The sequence below is a fragment of the Antechinus flavipes genome, chromosome 3 (assembly GCF_016432865.1).
Source record: "Antechinus flavipes isolate AdamAnt ecotype Samford, QLD, Australia chromosome 3, AdamAnt_v2, whole genome shotgun sequence".
Lineage (NCBI taxonomy): Eukaryota > Metazoa > Chordata > Mammalia > Dasyuromorphia > Dasyuridae > Antechinus > Antechinus flavipes.
The window spans coordinates 370,505,629-370,523,472 of record NC_067400.1 but is presented as its reverse complement, the minus strand read 5'-3'; the positions used below and the strand labels follow the sequence as shown (position 1 = coordinate 370,523,472).

Below are 17,844 nucleotides of genomic sequence, written 5' to 3'. Positions count from 1 at the left end.
GTTTCCTCTCATCACCAATACTTCACTTCTTGCATGTTTATGAGAATTTTGGAGATTATGAGGGTTATTGCTGACACCAACTCTTCTACTTATGAGCTTAATTATCTTAGATTATCTTGTCTCCTCTGGGAATCCATCCATCAGATAATTTTATCTCTTATACTATTTTAAATCTTTCCTTATTCAAAATTCCCTCTTTGCTTTTTACAAACTTGTCCAGATGTCCCTCCCCATTGGTAAAATATTTTGACCCTACCAGCCTCTTGAGTTATTGTTTTCTATCTCTTTTCCCTCTATTAGTCAAATTACTAACAAAGATAGTCTACAATCCCCTACTGTTTCAACTCTCCCTCGCTTATCTTCTCCTTTTTTTCTTTCTCTCTCCTGTTACTTCTTATATTTAAAAAAACACTTAGCATAGTACTGAGCACATAGTACATGCTATATAAATGCTTGTTTCTTTTCCTTTTTCCACTTCTTTATTCTATATATTTATTTACTATATATATAATATGTATGTCCTTCGGAATATCATCTCCCTAATGCAAGAACTGTTAATGTTTGTATCCTCAGAAGCTGGCACAGTGCCCAACATATAAGAGGTATTCTAAACAAAGGTTACTGTTGGAATAATTGATATCAGAACAGTCTATACCAAGAATAATATGTTTTTAAAAGAAAATGTCCCTCTGAAATAAAATTCATTTAATAGATAAATTATTCATTAGAAATAATTGGATGATAACAAATAATTGAATCCTTTCATGTCATGTCATAGGATTTGCATATAATTTTCTTAATAATGTTAGTAATTGACATTTGTGTAGTGCTTTAAAGTTTGCAAAGCTTTTTACTAACATTCAATTTGAGCCTTACAATAACCCTGTGAGAAGAGTATACAAAGGCACTCATGTCTCAACTACTTTGTCACTAAGTATAACAAGATATACTTACTACAATCCCTTGTGTTTCCCCACTCCTATTTGAGAACTTTAAAAAAAAGGTAACAGTTGCCATATTGTAGGAGAGATGTCCTGGCTGGAAATGGTTGGGATAAACTCTTCTAGAAGCTTGCAATCCCTAATGCATCCAACCTGAGGACTAAAATCACTGTCCCTAAGAGTGTAGTTATGAATTTGGCAGCTATAACAATAAAAGTAGTAGAAAATCCATTGAGAGCTATAAGGTTTAAGAAATGTTTTATGTGCCTTATCTAAGAGGCAATATGAAGTGATGGATAAAGTATAAGCCCTTAGGTGGGGGTTATACTTGTGCTTCACACACTTAATAGTTTTAGAACCATGACCAAATCACTTGGGGTTGCAGAACTTCAGTTTTCTCATTTGTAAAATAAATGAGAATAATACTTATACTTTTGAACTCAAAGAATTAGAGGAAAATGAGCTTTCCAAAACTTAGTATTTGCATAAAGGAGAGTAATCATCTCATGATATTTATGCAACCTTATATGAAAGGACAATATGATAACTATGATAGATCAGACACTTGATTACCTGAAACAGGCTATAAGGTTAAGTGACTTGCTTATCATTACTTAAATGACTACTAATTCAGGGGCAACAAAGGAAATCAAGTATTTCCTGACTTTTCAACTGAGAAAGCTAAATATACAAAATAGTTAATGCAGATTTACAACATAAATGATATAAAAGGAGAAATCAAGCATGTTGAATAATAAAATAAAATTTACTCCATATCTGGGTTGAAAAAAAAAACTTGGCATCTAATTTATCTTATCTCTAAAGTTCAAATAAATTTACTTCTGAGAGTTGAGTAAATTGGCAGCAACAGCAGGAGCATATTAGTAAACCATACTTTTAAAAATTAAGTTTAAAATTGTTTTTTAATAAAAAATAGAATAAAACATTATTCCCTAGCTATCTATGAAAAGACACCTACATCTGTTTATAAGAGGCTGAAGGGTTAAAGAAATAAGGTCCATATTGATTTAACTTGATAAAATAAAACAACATCCACAATTAATAAAACATTTATAACTTCAGTTGATTTAGGCCAGCAGTTTGTTCAATGTCTTTAAAAAGATTAATAAATCAATGTCCCTATTCAATCTTTCCTCCACTAAAATGTTTGACTTGAACAAAGGAATAAAGCTACAATCTATAAAAAATACCTAAATCAAAAGCATTTGACAGATCTTTTTTATTTTAAGGTTACTTGAAAAAGACTAGTGAATAAACATTCAAGACAGGAAATTGATGTTCTCAAGAAAAAGGAAAAAGAATATAAATATATATTTTTAAAAGTTTCTTACATGGTCAGAAGGAAAAGCTTTGGCTTCTAGAAGAATTTTAAATCGTGTTGGTGTAGGCTTAAAAAACGATAACTGAAACAAAATAGTTTTATTGGACAAGATATTAATAACACTTGTAAATTCAATCACTTTACAACTTTTGTCATATAATCTCTACATATTATACAAACATAAACTAATTTAATTTAAGAATTAAAAGATATGAGAACTTTGTTGTTACCAATAAAATAGAAACATGAAAAGAAGTTTATATCAAAATATTATAATTTTTATTGAAATTTAATTGACATTGTCCATCCTCTGCAATGGTAGAATTCTCCAGTTAAGAACTCTTTAACATCGTGTTCTTTTTTTTTTTTTTAAATAAAGCTTTTTATTTTCAAAACATATGCGCAGATAATTCGACAATATTGACCCTTGCATAGCCTTGTGTTTCAGATTTTCCCCTCCTTCCCCCCACCTCTTCCCCTAGATGGCCAGCAATACACTATATGCTAAACATGTTAAAATATATGTTAAATCCAATATGTATAAACATATTTATACAATATTCTTGCTGAGCAAGAAAAATTTGATCAAAAAAATGAGTAAGAAAACAAAAAGCAAGTGAATAATAAAAAAGTTGAGAATGTTATGTTGTGATCCCCATTCAGTTCCCACAATCCTCTCTCTGGATGAAGATGGCTCTCTACATCACAAGATCATTGAAACTGGCATCAATCATCTCCTTGTTGGAAAGAGTCACATTCATCAGAATTGATTGTCATATAATATTGATGTTGCCTTGTACTCCTGGTTCTGCTCATTTTACTTAGCATCAACTCATGTAAGTCTCTCCAGGCCTTTCTAAAATCATCCTCCTGATCATTTCTTATGGAACAATAATATTCCATAACATTCCTATACTGTAACTTATTTAGCCATTTTCCAACTGATGGGCATCCACTCAGTTTCCAGTTTCTGGCCACTACAAACAGGGCTGCCACAAACATTTTTGCACATGTGGGTCCCTTTCCTTCCTTTAAGATCTCCTTGAGGTAAAGGCCCAGTAGAAACATTGCTAGGTAAAAGGGTATGCACAATTTGATAACTTTTTGAAAATAGTTCCAAATTGCTCTCCAGAATGGCTGGATCCGTTCACAATTCCATCAATAATGCATCAGTGTCCCAGGTTTCCCACATCCCCTCCCATATTCATTATTATTTTCTTTTTCTATCATTTTACCCAACCTGAGAGGTGTGTAGTGGTACCTCAGAATTGCCTTAATTTGCATTACTCTGATCAAAAGTTATTTAGAGCATCTTCTTATATGATTAGAAATAGTCTTAATTTCTTAATCTGAAAATTGTCTGTTCATATCCTTTGGCCATTTATCAATAGGAGAATGGCTTGAGTTCTTATAAATTTGAGACAATTTTCTATATATTTTAGAAATGAGGCCTTTATCAGAATCCTTAAATGTAAAAATAATTTCCCAATTTATTGCTTCCCTCCTGATTTTGTCTGCATTAGTTTTCTTTATTCAAAACCTTTTTAATTTAATATCATCAAAATTATGTATTCAATTATGAGTTCTAGTTCTTTGGACACAAATCCTTTCCTTCTTCACAGATCTGAGAGTTAGACTATCCTTTGGTCTTCTAATTTGCTTATAATATCACTCTTTATGTCTAATCATGAACCCATTTGGATCTTATCTTGATATTTGATAACATCATGTTCTACAAAAGTAACTTTGAACAAATTCCTTTATTTTCAGTTTGCCAGCTTCATTAAATTGCATAATGTTTTTATTTGCTTGGTTTTGGTTTTTGTTTCAATTCCTTCAGCTTATTTTCAGGCTTCTTTGAAATTCCTTTAGATCTTCCATGAAGTCATTGTCATTTTTTTGTCCCTTGAATCATGATCAGCCTTACTTTACAATGTATATCCTCAGAACAACTTCTAGGAAGACTAGCATTTATATACATTACGGTTATTTTTCCTCAGTGACACTAACCTTTTACTTATCCATGTTATTTTATTAAAACAAAAACAAAAATAATACTAAAATGTTACTGAATTCCTATTAATTACAATGATCAACTGTGGTTTCAGAAGAAGAGGAAGCTCTTGCCTTTCTTCTAAGTAGAGAGGTGTGGGAGCAGGATGATATATATGCTGCAAGATTCAGTTGCTTTATTCATTGAGCTTTACATATAAATATGTTTATACATATATATATATAATTACAAAGAAAAAAATCATTGTGATAGTATGTTGGGAAATGATTCTGAAGTTTAAAAGTCACAGGTAAAAGTTAATTAAAATAAAGTACAGAAAATTCAGAAAGTTTTTCATTTTGAAAACTTAAAAATTTTTATTTTTTTAAAATACATAAAATGTGTATAAGGATGTACACAAAAATACTTATATTCTATGGTAAAAACTTTCAGAAATGTGAAACTACTGACAAGATCTCAAATCAAAAATATTTATAAATATTTTGGATATTAAAGTATCAGATTTCCTTCATTAACTTTTCATTCATTTCTATTCCTTCATGTTTAAAAATGAAACAACTCCCAAAATACCCATTTATGATCTCACTTAATTTGTGGTATTGTTGATAGAAGATGATATTTAAAGAAGAATTTCTGGGATGGAAGAGATCAGTGTCTCGTATAATTTAAACAAAATTTGGTTTTGTGCATTCTTTAAAAGCAGTTTCTCTTGCTGTTTCTATAGCTCTTATTCCTTATGCTCTAAACAAAAATTGATCTTGATCTCAAGGCCTTTAGAAGCTTATGATTATGAAAAAGGCATTATATTGTGATCTAGTATTTTCTGGTAAAGATTGAAAATAATCTAGCAACTTATTAAAAATAAATACACCACCACAAGTTCATGAATTAAAGATAAAGAAACATCAGATTCGGGAACCAAAAATGTATTTAAAGATTGTTGGGAAAGCAAACTTACCAGTAGGAGATGCAAATTAACTGTCAGGCCATTCATTAGGGCTATTTCATCCTTATGAGCTCCTATAAAGTAAACAAACATTATAGCAGATTTTTCTTTTGATCCTTCATAAGCTCTATTAGAGCAGGTGGAAAAAAACAATACATAAAATTCAGTCACTCTTTCTTAATGGCCTTGAAGGCAAGCATATATTTTTGAGGTGTTGCCACCATGAAATAGAAGCTTACCCTGTTGCCTCTCTGTACCATCCAGACACACACACATACACACACATACACATACGCGCGCACACACACACACACACACACACACATACACACAGATACAGACGCATTTAGTTTTTTTCAGTTTTGATGCAGCAAATAAAAACAAGACAATAAAATATTTTCTCATTCCTGTAAACTAACAACTGATTTATTCATACTATTACATTCTTAGCCAAATTCCCAAACAGTACATTTTTGTGCTAAGTATGTCTCTAAAATATGGCTAAAAAAGATATTACAACTAATCACATTTTTATACTAGTGGTAGTAATGTCTCCCTAAAATGCATCTTTAATAAAAGAAGACTTCTTTGCATAACATAATTCTCCATTATTATATTGAAGTACATAACAGTTTACAAGATAAAATAGCTAGCATACAAAAGCTTTCGGTTTATCCATTCACAGAGATATAAAGTAATTAATATAGATGTATATCATCCAACAAGGGAAAAGTGTAATCTATATCTCCAACTTGACTGTTAATATCTGACATCTCTAATTCTTACTAATCAATTCTTTGGTATGAAAGGAAGATAGAGGAACCAAATGAAGGTTCATAGTCAAGAGGAAACAGGACACCTAAGAATTCAAAGCAGGAAAAAAATCAATACTTTCTTTGCTTTAGGCTCTTAATTTTCCTTTTTGAAAGCACATTATTTCTTTTCAAGTTATAAATTTTTATCAGAATTGAAAGCATAAGTTAAGTACCTTAGTGTGAGTAATGTTGTGTTTTTGTTAAAAAAATATATATTACAAATAAAAGCAAATTGTAGACATTTTTCCTGGAGCACATCCCTATGAAGAAATATAATTTCTTCATCCAAAAAATGATTAGGCTGTATTCAATGATGTCTGAAGTATTTTCTAGCTCCAACATTCTATCAATCTATTGCTGATGCAGATTTATATTTAAAAAGAAATAAGACCATAACTATCAATTTTACTAGTTCATACAAAGAGACTAATAGTGTCATGGCATATGGATCCTTAGAAAGGTCATTTCAGAGGAAGAAAGTGAGAACACATCCACATTTGATTGGATTTTTCAAGTAGATCAGTATATAGACCTAATTCTTGTCGTAGAAACTGTAATGTTGTGTAACATAATTTGATGCTTTCTCAATTTACTAAAAACAAGATGAAGTATGAAATATGTTGTTAAGTATTAAAATATTGTTAAGTAATTATAAGATGAATACTTCTAAGAGGAATGTAATAGTCTCGTTCCACCATTTCCAATATTAACTGTGTTTCTGCTCAGATATGTTAACCAAGAACATCAATGAATCAATTATCTAGTAGGACTCCATCATCCTCTCAGTTATCTGGGCCCATAACTTAGAAGTCCTTTTTGACTCCTTATTCTCCCATCTTCCATATCCAAGCAGTTGCCAAGTCCTGTCTACTTTGGAATTTTTTCTTATATGTTATCTTTTCTCTTATACAGCCACCACCCTGGTAAATGTCCTCTGCAGCTAATACCTTGACTATTACAACAGCTTGCATAAAGGTTTCCCAGCCTCAAGTATCTCCCCACTGCTGACTATGTTCTATTCAGTAGGCCTAAAATGCAAGTCTGGCCCTATGCATTTTCCCCACCCTCTATTATTTAATAAACTCCTGTGGCTTTCTATTATCTCCAGAATCACATTCAAAATCCTCTGCTTGGATTTTAAAGTCCTTCATAACCTGACCCCTTCCTATCCTTCAATTCATTCTTCTCCAGGCTTCACACTCTCAGGAATTACTCTACTATTGTAAACAGAAACTTCTTGATCCTAAAAATTTACTTCTCTCCTAGATTTTTCATACTGGAAGCAGTGTCTACCCAATGGTCTCTCCCTTTGATTCTTCTTTTTGAACTTTTTTCATTACCTGCCAACCTTTCCTCTACCACACCTGCAATATATAGCCTTTTCTAAACGCCATTGCCACAACTTTATTTTTAATTCTGACCTGAATAAATGGTCTATAGGCATTGTTACTGGTATTTCCTCACCACCTTTGGGAGGGTAATTGATTTAGAAAAACAGGTGATGGTTTGTAATCAGAGAATCTGCTTTCCAGCCTTGGTCCTTCAATTTACCACCTGTGTGACCTTAAGCAAGTAATTTTACTTCAATGGGCTTCATTTTTCTCAACTCTAAAATAAGAGAATTGGCCTAGATGGCCCCAAAGTTTCCCTCTAATTCAAAAATCTATGAACCTGAGTTTTTTTGGGGGGGTTGTATGTTTTAGTTGTTCAATAATTTTGTAGCGATCAGTACATGCAATTTCAAAAGGTTATAGAGCATAAAAGTTTGAGAAATAAAGACCTAGGGAATAAAATTGTGGACTGTCTTGCACAATGTTTAATATTCTGTAGTTCAATTACAATTATTGATAAGGAGAACAATTGTAATGCTTACAATAACAGCTTACGTTTATATAGCATTATAATGTTTATAAAGTGTTTCACATATATTAGGCCTCATAATGACCCAATTAATGAGTATTATAGTTATTATCTCTATTTTACACATGAGGGAACGGAAACTTATAGAGATTAAGAAACCTTCTTAGTTATCAAGTCTTAGCGTTAGAATTTGAAAATAGGTCTTCCTGATACAAAACTTCCAGGTACAAAACTGTCTATTATATCATACTTTTTTCTACATATTATTTGACCACAATTTATAGAAATTGGTCAGTAAAATGATTAAATGTTTACATAATTAAAAATTTTAAAAAGGATTACATAAAATGTACAAATGGTAAAATGAGTACAAACATAAAAATAAATATTTTTCTGTTTACATCATAGCATATTATCTGAAAAAAGCTTTATCCAAGTAATTGATATTAAAAAATAAATAACTTGGTATACTTAAATGATCAATATTTTATCACAAATATATGTCACTGGAAAATTGTTTAAAGAGAAATATGAAACATATATAGTAACTAGTGAATTAAGTGAATTGTAAATAAAGAATACAATGGGTAGAATTCTATCTCACTATTAACCATTAGCTCTATGATTTCAGGCAAGTTATTAAATATCTGCAATAATTTAAAACATAAAATAATTGAACTAGACAATCTCAAGAATGCCTTTCAGTTCTACCATCTTGCTATTTTATATACCATGAGATGCCATGGCTCATTAAGATAAATTGTAAGGTAGTAGAACTTGTATTTATTTGTCTATTTTGCTTGGCGTTTTAAAGAAAATCTGCCATGAGTGGGGTTAATTGAATCTTCTGAAGCTGTCCATTGTACTTAGAATAAAATCAGAAACAATGTTGTGCAAAGAGAATTTCCCATAAATTGAAAAACAAAGTACAATCCATTTACTTCCTTTTATTTTAAATGGTATTCCCCTTGACTTATGTCAACAGTTTTTAAGTTTTGAAAATGAGAGATATTAAAGAAAACTTAGCATGTAATTTAGGGAAATTTTTCATATCTTTGTTCATTAAATACTAGTGCTAATCTTCATCTTCTACAGAACAATGTGGTTTAATACAAAAAGCACTCAATTTGAAGAGGTTTGCATTCTAGAGTTCTCTCTGTAGGCTTTGGATAACTCACTTTACTTTTCAGAGCCTCATTTTCATCATTTACAAAATAAAAGGTTGGATCAAATTATTTCCCACATTCTTTCCAGCTCTCAATCAATGAGCCCATTATCAAACTGGAAGAAATATATTCCTGAATATGATTTGCTGTATAAAACAAAAGAAGTGGCTTTTTAAAATAAAATAACAATTCAATCTAAATATCACCTTTTTTGCTTGACAATATTCAAAATTAAATGACCCCACATTTGTCATTTAAAGCTCATGACTTTTGAAAATTATATATAAAGCTTTCATTTAGTGAGTTTTATGATCACAAAACAATTTTAGCCCATTTCAAAAGACAATTTTTGCCATTTGTGAGTGAAACTATTATAGGAACTAATTTTCTCCAATTTAATTAACCTATAACAATATCCAAAGACTATAATCCAAAAGCCAAAATAAAGTCTGTCTTCTTCTTATTACAACTTTTGTGAGAAAGACAAAAGTCCAAATCCTATATTTGAACTTATATTTCTCATATAGAATTTTTAATCCCAAGCCCACCTAAATTTTCCAAACAACTATCATTGTGTTAAAGCAGACAGTGACCTTTTTTCTGCATTTTACTGCCATATCTGGTGAACTTCAACTATAGTCAGAGCACTTGATAAGTACTGCTTCTCTGATACTCATAACAACAACAACAATAATAATAACAATTTCATACAGAACTTTCAGCGTCATTTAAGGCATAGTGGATAGAAAGCCAGTGTTGAATCAAGTCAGAAAGACCTAGATTCAAGTTCTCCCTCTGAGATATACAATGTATGCCATTATTTAATGGTTATTTAACCTCTTAGAATCCTGAGTAATTCTCAATGACTCTATGATGCAGAGGTATAGATGATTGCTAACAGTGGTGAATTTTCCACTGACTGAGATTCTCTTGCATGAGTAAGATCATAGGTCAAAGTTATTTATTTATCTAAAATCTGCAAAGCATTCCATTGAAGTTATCTCATTCAGGACTCAGGAGGTAATTACTTTAGCTAATACTATTCCCATTTTATAGATGATGAAAAATATTTAGGAAGATTACTTGATGCTTCTGTTGACTATACCAAGCTACCTCTTTATTTCTTCATACTAATGTCCAAATTATTGTCATTTTCATCCTTGTACACATAGACAAAAGCATCACCAATTTCTAATATTTTTATTTAATAGGAATACACTAGGAGTAGAATGAAGTGGTAAAATACATTGTCATTCCATTCCATCTCAAGGTGAGCCCTACAATGTTAGATAATCAATTCCTCGTTATTTTCTTCAGTTTGAACATGATAAAAAAACTTGTTTTTACTGCCCTTGACTCCATGTATGATATACATTCAATTCTGTAACACTTTAACAATAAAATGCTTGCCTATTTAATAAGTAAGTTGCTATAGAACTATAAACTTTTAAAGGAAAAAAAGAAATCTGCTACAAGTTTTAGTGCCTTTATGAATAAATCTTATAGCACAATATCTACTTCAGGCTTCTTTGATATAGCTAGAAACATTGTCCTTTCTCCATAGAATGATAAATAATAAGCCCAAAGTATACTAAAATTTAGTTTATGATTTGATATTAAACATAAAACTAAAGGAAACCCAGTTTCTTTCTCCTATCTTTAGCTATTGTGGAAAATGAAAAAAAATTACATGTTCATAGATAAGGATATTTCATAGATGCTTTTAAAATTCTTTGTGTTCTTTGCATTATTGCCTAAATTCAATATGACTCCTAAATAATCACAAAATATTAAGACAGCAGAATTAAACCCATATTTTATACAATACATAACCTAATCCAGAATTATTATGATGTTAATTGGCTCCATCTGAGAAAAAAAAAAAATCACACAAACTGTTTCTGGGTGCTAAAACCTGAATACAATTATAAGTCACATTTTCTTACTGAATAATATTTCACACAAAGTGAGGGAAACTGCTAAATAAGTATTTTTATTTATTCAGAATTGGTTGAGTGATCAAAATCCAAGACTTATCATTAATGGTTAGATGTTAACTCATCTCCACTCAACAGAGTCTAAGAAATTTTCTTGGTCTTATGAGATCCAACATATTTATCACTAACTTGTTTAAAGGTATAGATGTCTTGCTTATTACATTTGCAGCAAGCACAAAACTGGAAAGAATAGTTAAGAAAATGGATGGGTAAAAGACTGGGTAAAATCTAATATGATGAAATTTAATATGGATAAATATTTAGTTTTATTCTTGACTTTAAGAAATCAATTTCATAACTATAAGATGGGAAAGATCTGGCTACATAGTTGTTTACCTGAAAAAAATATCTGGTGGGTTTAGGGAACTGAAAATTCAACATGAGCCAGTATTGTGATATGGTGCCCAGGAAAGTTAATGCAAACTTTGACTACATTAAGAGGGATACTACATCCAGGCATAAAAAGGGGAATATCCTCTATCCTGGTCACATCACATTTAGAGTCCTGTGTTAATTTCTAAGAGGCAAAATTCAAAAGATAACTATCTTTAGAAACCAACATCTTTGGAAAGGAATAATATCACAGACATACTATAAAGCCCTTAGTGTGAGATAATCAGGATAGTGAAAAGCTCATGCCCTGTGAGGCATATTGAGAAAGATCCAACATAAATTCAAGTGTGTAAGATACACAGCAGAAATATATGTATGTATGTGAATATAGATACATATGAATATAGATACATACATACATATATATGTATACATCAAAAACTATGTATGCAATGTAGTTAAATTTTATTAGCTATAGATTTCTATATCACTATCCAAGACTACCATTTCATAATGAAACAAGTAAACCACGTTTCATATTTCTGAGCTGTCAAGTTAGCTTTTCAATCTGAAAATATGATTCCAAGGCAAGTATTTTACTTTTAATTTTAGATGGAGTGGGGTGAGATCTGGACTTATGGCTTTATCAATAGGGAAATTCCCTTCATGTATGCAGATTAGCAATTGACCTAGAACTTTATAATATAGTCTCTGAACTACATACTGACAGGAGAAGTGACTTATCTCTGGTCTCACAACTAGTATGCATCAAAGGAAGGGCTTAATACCAATTCAGTGCTTTTTTATCTATGGCCGCTCACCATAATATAACATTACATATCACAGAAACTGGAATGAGGATGGATAGTCTGGGTCCTCACAAGAAAGACTGGTTATGCACACTGACCAAAAAAAGAAATGTAGATAAAGGATTTGATTAGAAAGTAAAATGCTGTCACAAGAATATGTTAACTCTGGCTTCAGATTTATTGAATTTGAGATAACAATAGAATATCCAATTGGAAATGATATATCAGCAATATGGAAGTAGAAGGACTAGAGATGTAAATGTGGGAATAACGTATACTAGCTATCTTTAACTAGTTGAAGCTAAGCTAATGAACTGAGTAGATTGAAAGAACATAATAAAAAAAAAAAAAACCATTTTGAGAGAGGTATTTACTTCTCAAACTTTTCATTGTCTTTCTAAAGACAGTCTAAATGGGGGCAGCTAAGTGGCACAGTAGATAGAGCACCAGCTCAGTCAGGAGGATCTGAGTTCAAATTTGACTTCAGACACTTAACACATCTGGGCTGTGTGACCCTGGGCAAGTCACTTAACTCCAACTGCCTGGGGGAAGGGGAGGAAATTTTTCAGTTAATTGAAGAAAATCGCACATTAAAAATCAGAACAGGGCAAATGGAAGCTAAATGCCATAGGTTCCTAGAATAATGGGTTTAGAGTTAGAAAAAGATCTCAGAATCATAGCTAATCAATTTGTTAAGCACTTATTATACATGTGTACATGTAGCAAGGATAAAAGAAACTAGCTATATTACACTTTATTCACTGGATCTAATAGGACCATAAATTGTTGATTAGAGGCTGAATATATGTGTGACTGAGACAAGATCTGGCTGATCATGTAGAGAAGACAACAGCAAGTATAGAATGGGCAGTGCTGTTTTTCAGTGGATATATGCTTTCAACACATCAAACAGTGATAGATACAAATGAAAAATAACTTAAAAGTCTATAAGGGATTATGTTATGTGCTATGAACTGTGTAGAACATAAAGGATAATACTATTCTTCCACTCATTAAGTTTTCCTTATCTTTTTAATGAGGGGTGAGGAGAGGAAGAACACAGAAATTTATAAAAATATTTTAAAAATCCTTCAGCATATAAGGTACTATATTGTTTTGTTTTTGTTTTGTATCAGCCAGGTTAGGCAGTTTAAGTCACTAAATATAATGCAGTAAAAATCTTTGCCCAGTGTTAGTCATATAACACTACCTATAGCTAACCTTTAGTGTTAACAAGTGATATAATTAAAAATGCATTAAGGAATAAACAGAAGCTTATCATTATTACTCCCACAAAATCAATCCCTTTACAATTGATGTTTAAGCTTTAGAACAAACCATTTATACTCTTTTTAAAAGATTTATTGTTATTTATACTCACCTACAATGTTATTCATATGGTGTACAATGCACTCATCTCCTGTAATCCAAGGACGTTTTCCTATTTCGTGACCATAACTTCCCCTGAAATGGAAAAAGGACACAGAAACACCTGAGCTTTTTGTTTGGGGAAATATCTCAGCATCAGAAATTGACAGATTTCCAAACCAATCTTCATTTACTTCTTTGTAATTATCGGGAAAAAAATTATTAAGCAAGAGCACTCCAAAATTCTTTTAACTTGTTTATTTTCAGATTTTTTTGCTTATTTTTCCATTAAGAAAATAAAATTAATTTGCCTGTTTTTTTCAATATTTATAGTCTGATTTATTTTATATTTTATCTGTACTTGAACTGATTTCTTTCATTTACAACAGGATCAAATAGTATGAAATATTCCACTAATATGAAATAGATTTCATATTCAATGAGATATTCAATAATATTTGAATTGATTTCATCTATATGATGCCTCTAATAAATAACATTTGACAAATATTGACTATATTAACCAATTTCTATACCATTCCCTGACTGATTGATTTTCTGGTAGTTCTCTCCATCTTTCTTCTCATTATAACTTTTTCTAGAAATTGTATTTAATTCAATAAATGTATTGAATGTTTCTTATTATAAGGAAATGGATTAAATGCTAGGGAAATTACAACAAACAATTCAATAAACATTTATTAAGTACCTAAAATATTCTAAGCACAAAGATTTAAATGGATAAATTCTTCACCCTTAAGATCTATAGGTTGGAATACATTATGTACTAGGTAAGATAGAACAAGATGAGTCAAGAGAGAAATCTTGAAAAAACTGCTATAAGAAAGAATATTATCACTTTGAAGATTATGGAAGGATTCACAGAGGAGGTGACACTAGAGTTGAAGCTCAGAGGAAGTTAAGAAATCTGAGGTATATAGAAGTATGTTCTAAGGATAGGTTATAGTCTTCATGAATAGAGGGGGAAGTTAAAATGTTGCATTCAGGGAATAGTTAGTACTTCATTTTGGATGGAACATTTTGGTACTCATGGAGTTTGAAAACTAATAATCAACAGTTTATTCAATTTTCTATATTGTAATATATTAATTATTATCTGAGACACAAAAGAAATAGAAGAAATCTCAATAAAAATTATGAGTGAATGGTTAGAAAATCATATAAAAAAGACATATGAAACACAAAAATAGACAAAAACTCATAAAATATTATCCTGAAATGAACCAATGAGACCCTATTAAACCCCAGTCTCTCTGAGATTCAGTTTGCTTAACTGTAAAATTAGGGGATTTCAAAGGCTTTCAAGATCACTTACTAGTCTAAATCTATGATCCTATGATAATTTGGTCTTAATTTTACTGATTAGAAATTTTACTATACTTAATTTTACTGGTTAGAAAATTGAAAATAAGAAAGGATAAATAAGTCATTCAAGAACATATAGCAAGTCAGTGGCAGAATTATGACCAAGATTCTCCTCCAAGTACATCTAAATCTTGTGTTTTATCCAGCACAAGTGCAAGCTATGCATAAAGTAATAAAGATAACTCAAAAAGTACTTTATGATTACAAAATATTTAGATGTACATTATCCAGTTTGATTATTGCAATAACTTTGTGAGATAGGTAGTATAATTATTATAACTATAAAGGAAATATGTAAATTGAGGATCAGAAAAATAATGACCTATATACAAGTAATATACCTACTAGTTATGGCAAAGAGAGAACAATAATCAGGGATTTTGACTCTATATCCAGTACTCTGTTCAGTTAGTTGTATAGGTCCCAGTTAATAATCAAGAAACAACTATTAAACACCTACTTACTTTCATATCCAGAACTGTCCTAAATATTGGGTAATATAAAACAATGCAAAAGACAATCCTTGATCTCAAAGAGCTTACACTCTGATGGGGGAGATAATGAAGAAATAAATGTATACAAAGCAGGCTATATAGAGAGTATAATTAGAACATAATAAATAGAGGGAAGACACTAAAATTTAGAGGGATTAGAAAGGGCTCTCTGTAAAAGACTTAAAGGAAGTCAGGGATGTCAGTAGGTGGAGTTGAGAAGAGAGTATTTCAGGAATTGGAGACATCAGAGAAAATGTCTACAGGTGAAAGGTGGAGCTTATTTGTGGAACAGTCAGGAGGATAGTGACACTAGATGGAAAAATATAAGATGAGGAATAAAGTATTTAAAGACTATAAAGATAGGAGGAGGGTAGATTAGGAAGAGTTCTAAACCCTCAATAGAGGATTTTGTTTGATCTTAGAAGTGATAGAATGTCACTGAAGTTTATTGAGTGGGATGTGTGTGTATAGAAAGGAAGATGAATATGTAATATGGGAGGTCAGTAGAGAGGCTGGGACAGGACAGTTAGATTTGAAATAACCAGCATAGAGATTATAATTAAATCTACATGAACTGATGAGATCACCATGTGATATAGTACAGAGAAAGAAAAGAAAAGGACCTAGGACTGAACCTTGAGGGACATCTATGGCAGAACAGCATGATCTCATTGATTAGCTAGAAAGATTTAGAAGTAGCAATCACATAGGTAGAAAGAGAACCAAAAGAAAGTAGTATCTCAAAAACCTAAGAGGATATCAAGGAAAATGATGTGCTAAACAGCAACAAAGGCTACAGAGAGGTTAAGGACAATGTGATGGAGACTTTTGGTGGAATGATAAAATAAGAAGCCAGATTATAAGGTAATAAGAAGAAAGTGATTGGAGAGGAAATATATGTAGGCAATTGTACACAGCTACAAAAGACAGAAGAGATAATGAATTTACAGTTAGTGAAGATTGAAGGATTAAGTGAGGGTTTATTGTTGTTGTTTTTTTCTGGATGGGGGAGACATGAATATGTAGACAACAAGAAATCAAAAGGAAAGATTGAAAATGACTGATATAATAGGGATGACAGAAAGGGAAATCTGTTGGGACAGATGGGGTGGAATGGGATCTCTGGAATAAGTAGAGAGGGGATTCGCCTTCATAAGAAGACTACTTCATCATGTGAGACAGAAATGAAGGAGGAGTTAGTAGTTGAAGGCATGTAAATGGCAGCAAATAAAGAAGGTGAAAGGGAGAGTTTAAAGCATATGATGTCAATATTTTCCATAAAATATGAAGCAAGGATCTCAGCTGAGAAGGTGGGGAAAAGGCGAACCATGGGAAATTAGGAGAGACAAAAAGGTTTTGTAGAACCATTGTGGAGAGTGGATTACTGATCTGAAAAGAGAGATATAGTAAGACTAATTCACAGTAGTGAGTACGTAGTTGAGGTTACATTACGTATATTTCTAGTAGACCAGTGGATGCATGACTTTTTCCACCTTTATTTATCAGTGTCTATATAGGAGTCAACGTGGCAAATTGTGGGAGGCTGAGGCTTGGCAGGGTATAATTGGTGATATGATAAAAGGACTATGGATTCAAGAAAATAGAACAATGTACAGTTGAATTGGTTTACCAAGGGATCAAGATGCAGACAATGGTAGACAGTGGCTGGCCTGGGAAAGAATTGAGAGGTTAAGGAATTAAAGGGCACAGTGTAGATGAAGAGTAAGATTTAGTGGGGGAATACAGAGAGATAGTTGAAAAGACAAAAAGCTTATGGTCAGATGAAGGGATTTTGGAATAATTAAACATAAAGGTAGTATTATTGTGAGTGATGGCAAGATCAAGGGTATGAACATCTTTGTGTATGGCTAAAGTGGTATGGAAAAGTAGTTCATGGGAAGTGAATGGGTTGAGGAGTGGTCTGAGTGTTAAGGGAGAGTTGATATAGAATAAAGAGTCATATAACAAATTCATTAAAGGAAGTAACCAAAGAATCTATAGACAACAGCTATTAGGATTTTGATTGGGTGTTAGATCTACCATGAACCTCAAAGGAAGAGATGTTACTGAATAATGGAGCTAGGGAAAGAACCTGGGAGTAGCAATGGAGAGGAATCAAGATTCTAATTCCCCTATCTGTATCAGTAAGCTGAGGAGGAGTAAAGGTACAGCCAATATTGAAAAAACTGACCAAAGAGACTGGCAAACATCTGATTTTAAAAAAAGTAGTTTCTTTTCACATGACAATAAAGATAAACCTATTTCCTCATGCTATTTTGGTTATGTTTCATTTAACTTAAAGTTAATTTATTATCAATTTTATTTATTAAATTTAATTTGTTAATCAAAATATTAAATATTGGCTAATTCAAT

The 17,844-nt window shown here is 31.5% G+C and overlaps 1 protein-coding gene across 1 annotated transcript in view; it reads right to left on the bottom strand.

Moving 5' to 3' along the window:
• Window positions 1–17,844, bottom strand: part of KYNU (kynureninase) — a 138,139-nt gene that overhangs the window by 69,366 nt on the left and 50,929 nt on the right. The window contains exons 4-6 of the mRNA XM_051985816.1: window positions 13,605–13,687; window positions 5,256–5,317; window positions 2,294–2,365 (exon numbers count right to left, since the gene is read on the bottom strand). Coding sequence (XP_051841776.1) covers window positions 2,294–2,365; window positions 5,256–5,317; window positions 13,605–13,687 — 217 coding nt within the window. The remainder of the gene's footprint in view (window positions 1–2,293; window positions 2,366–5,255; window positions 5,318–13,604; window positions 13,688–17,844) is intronic.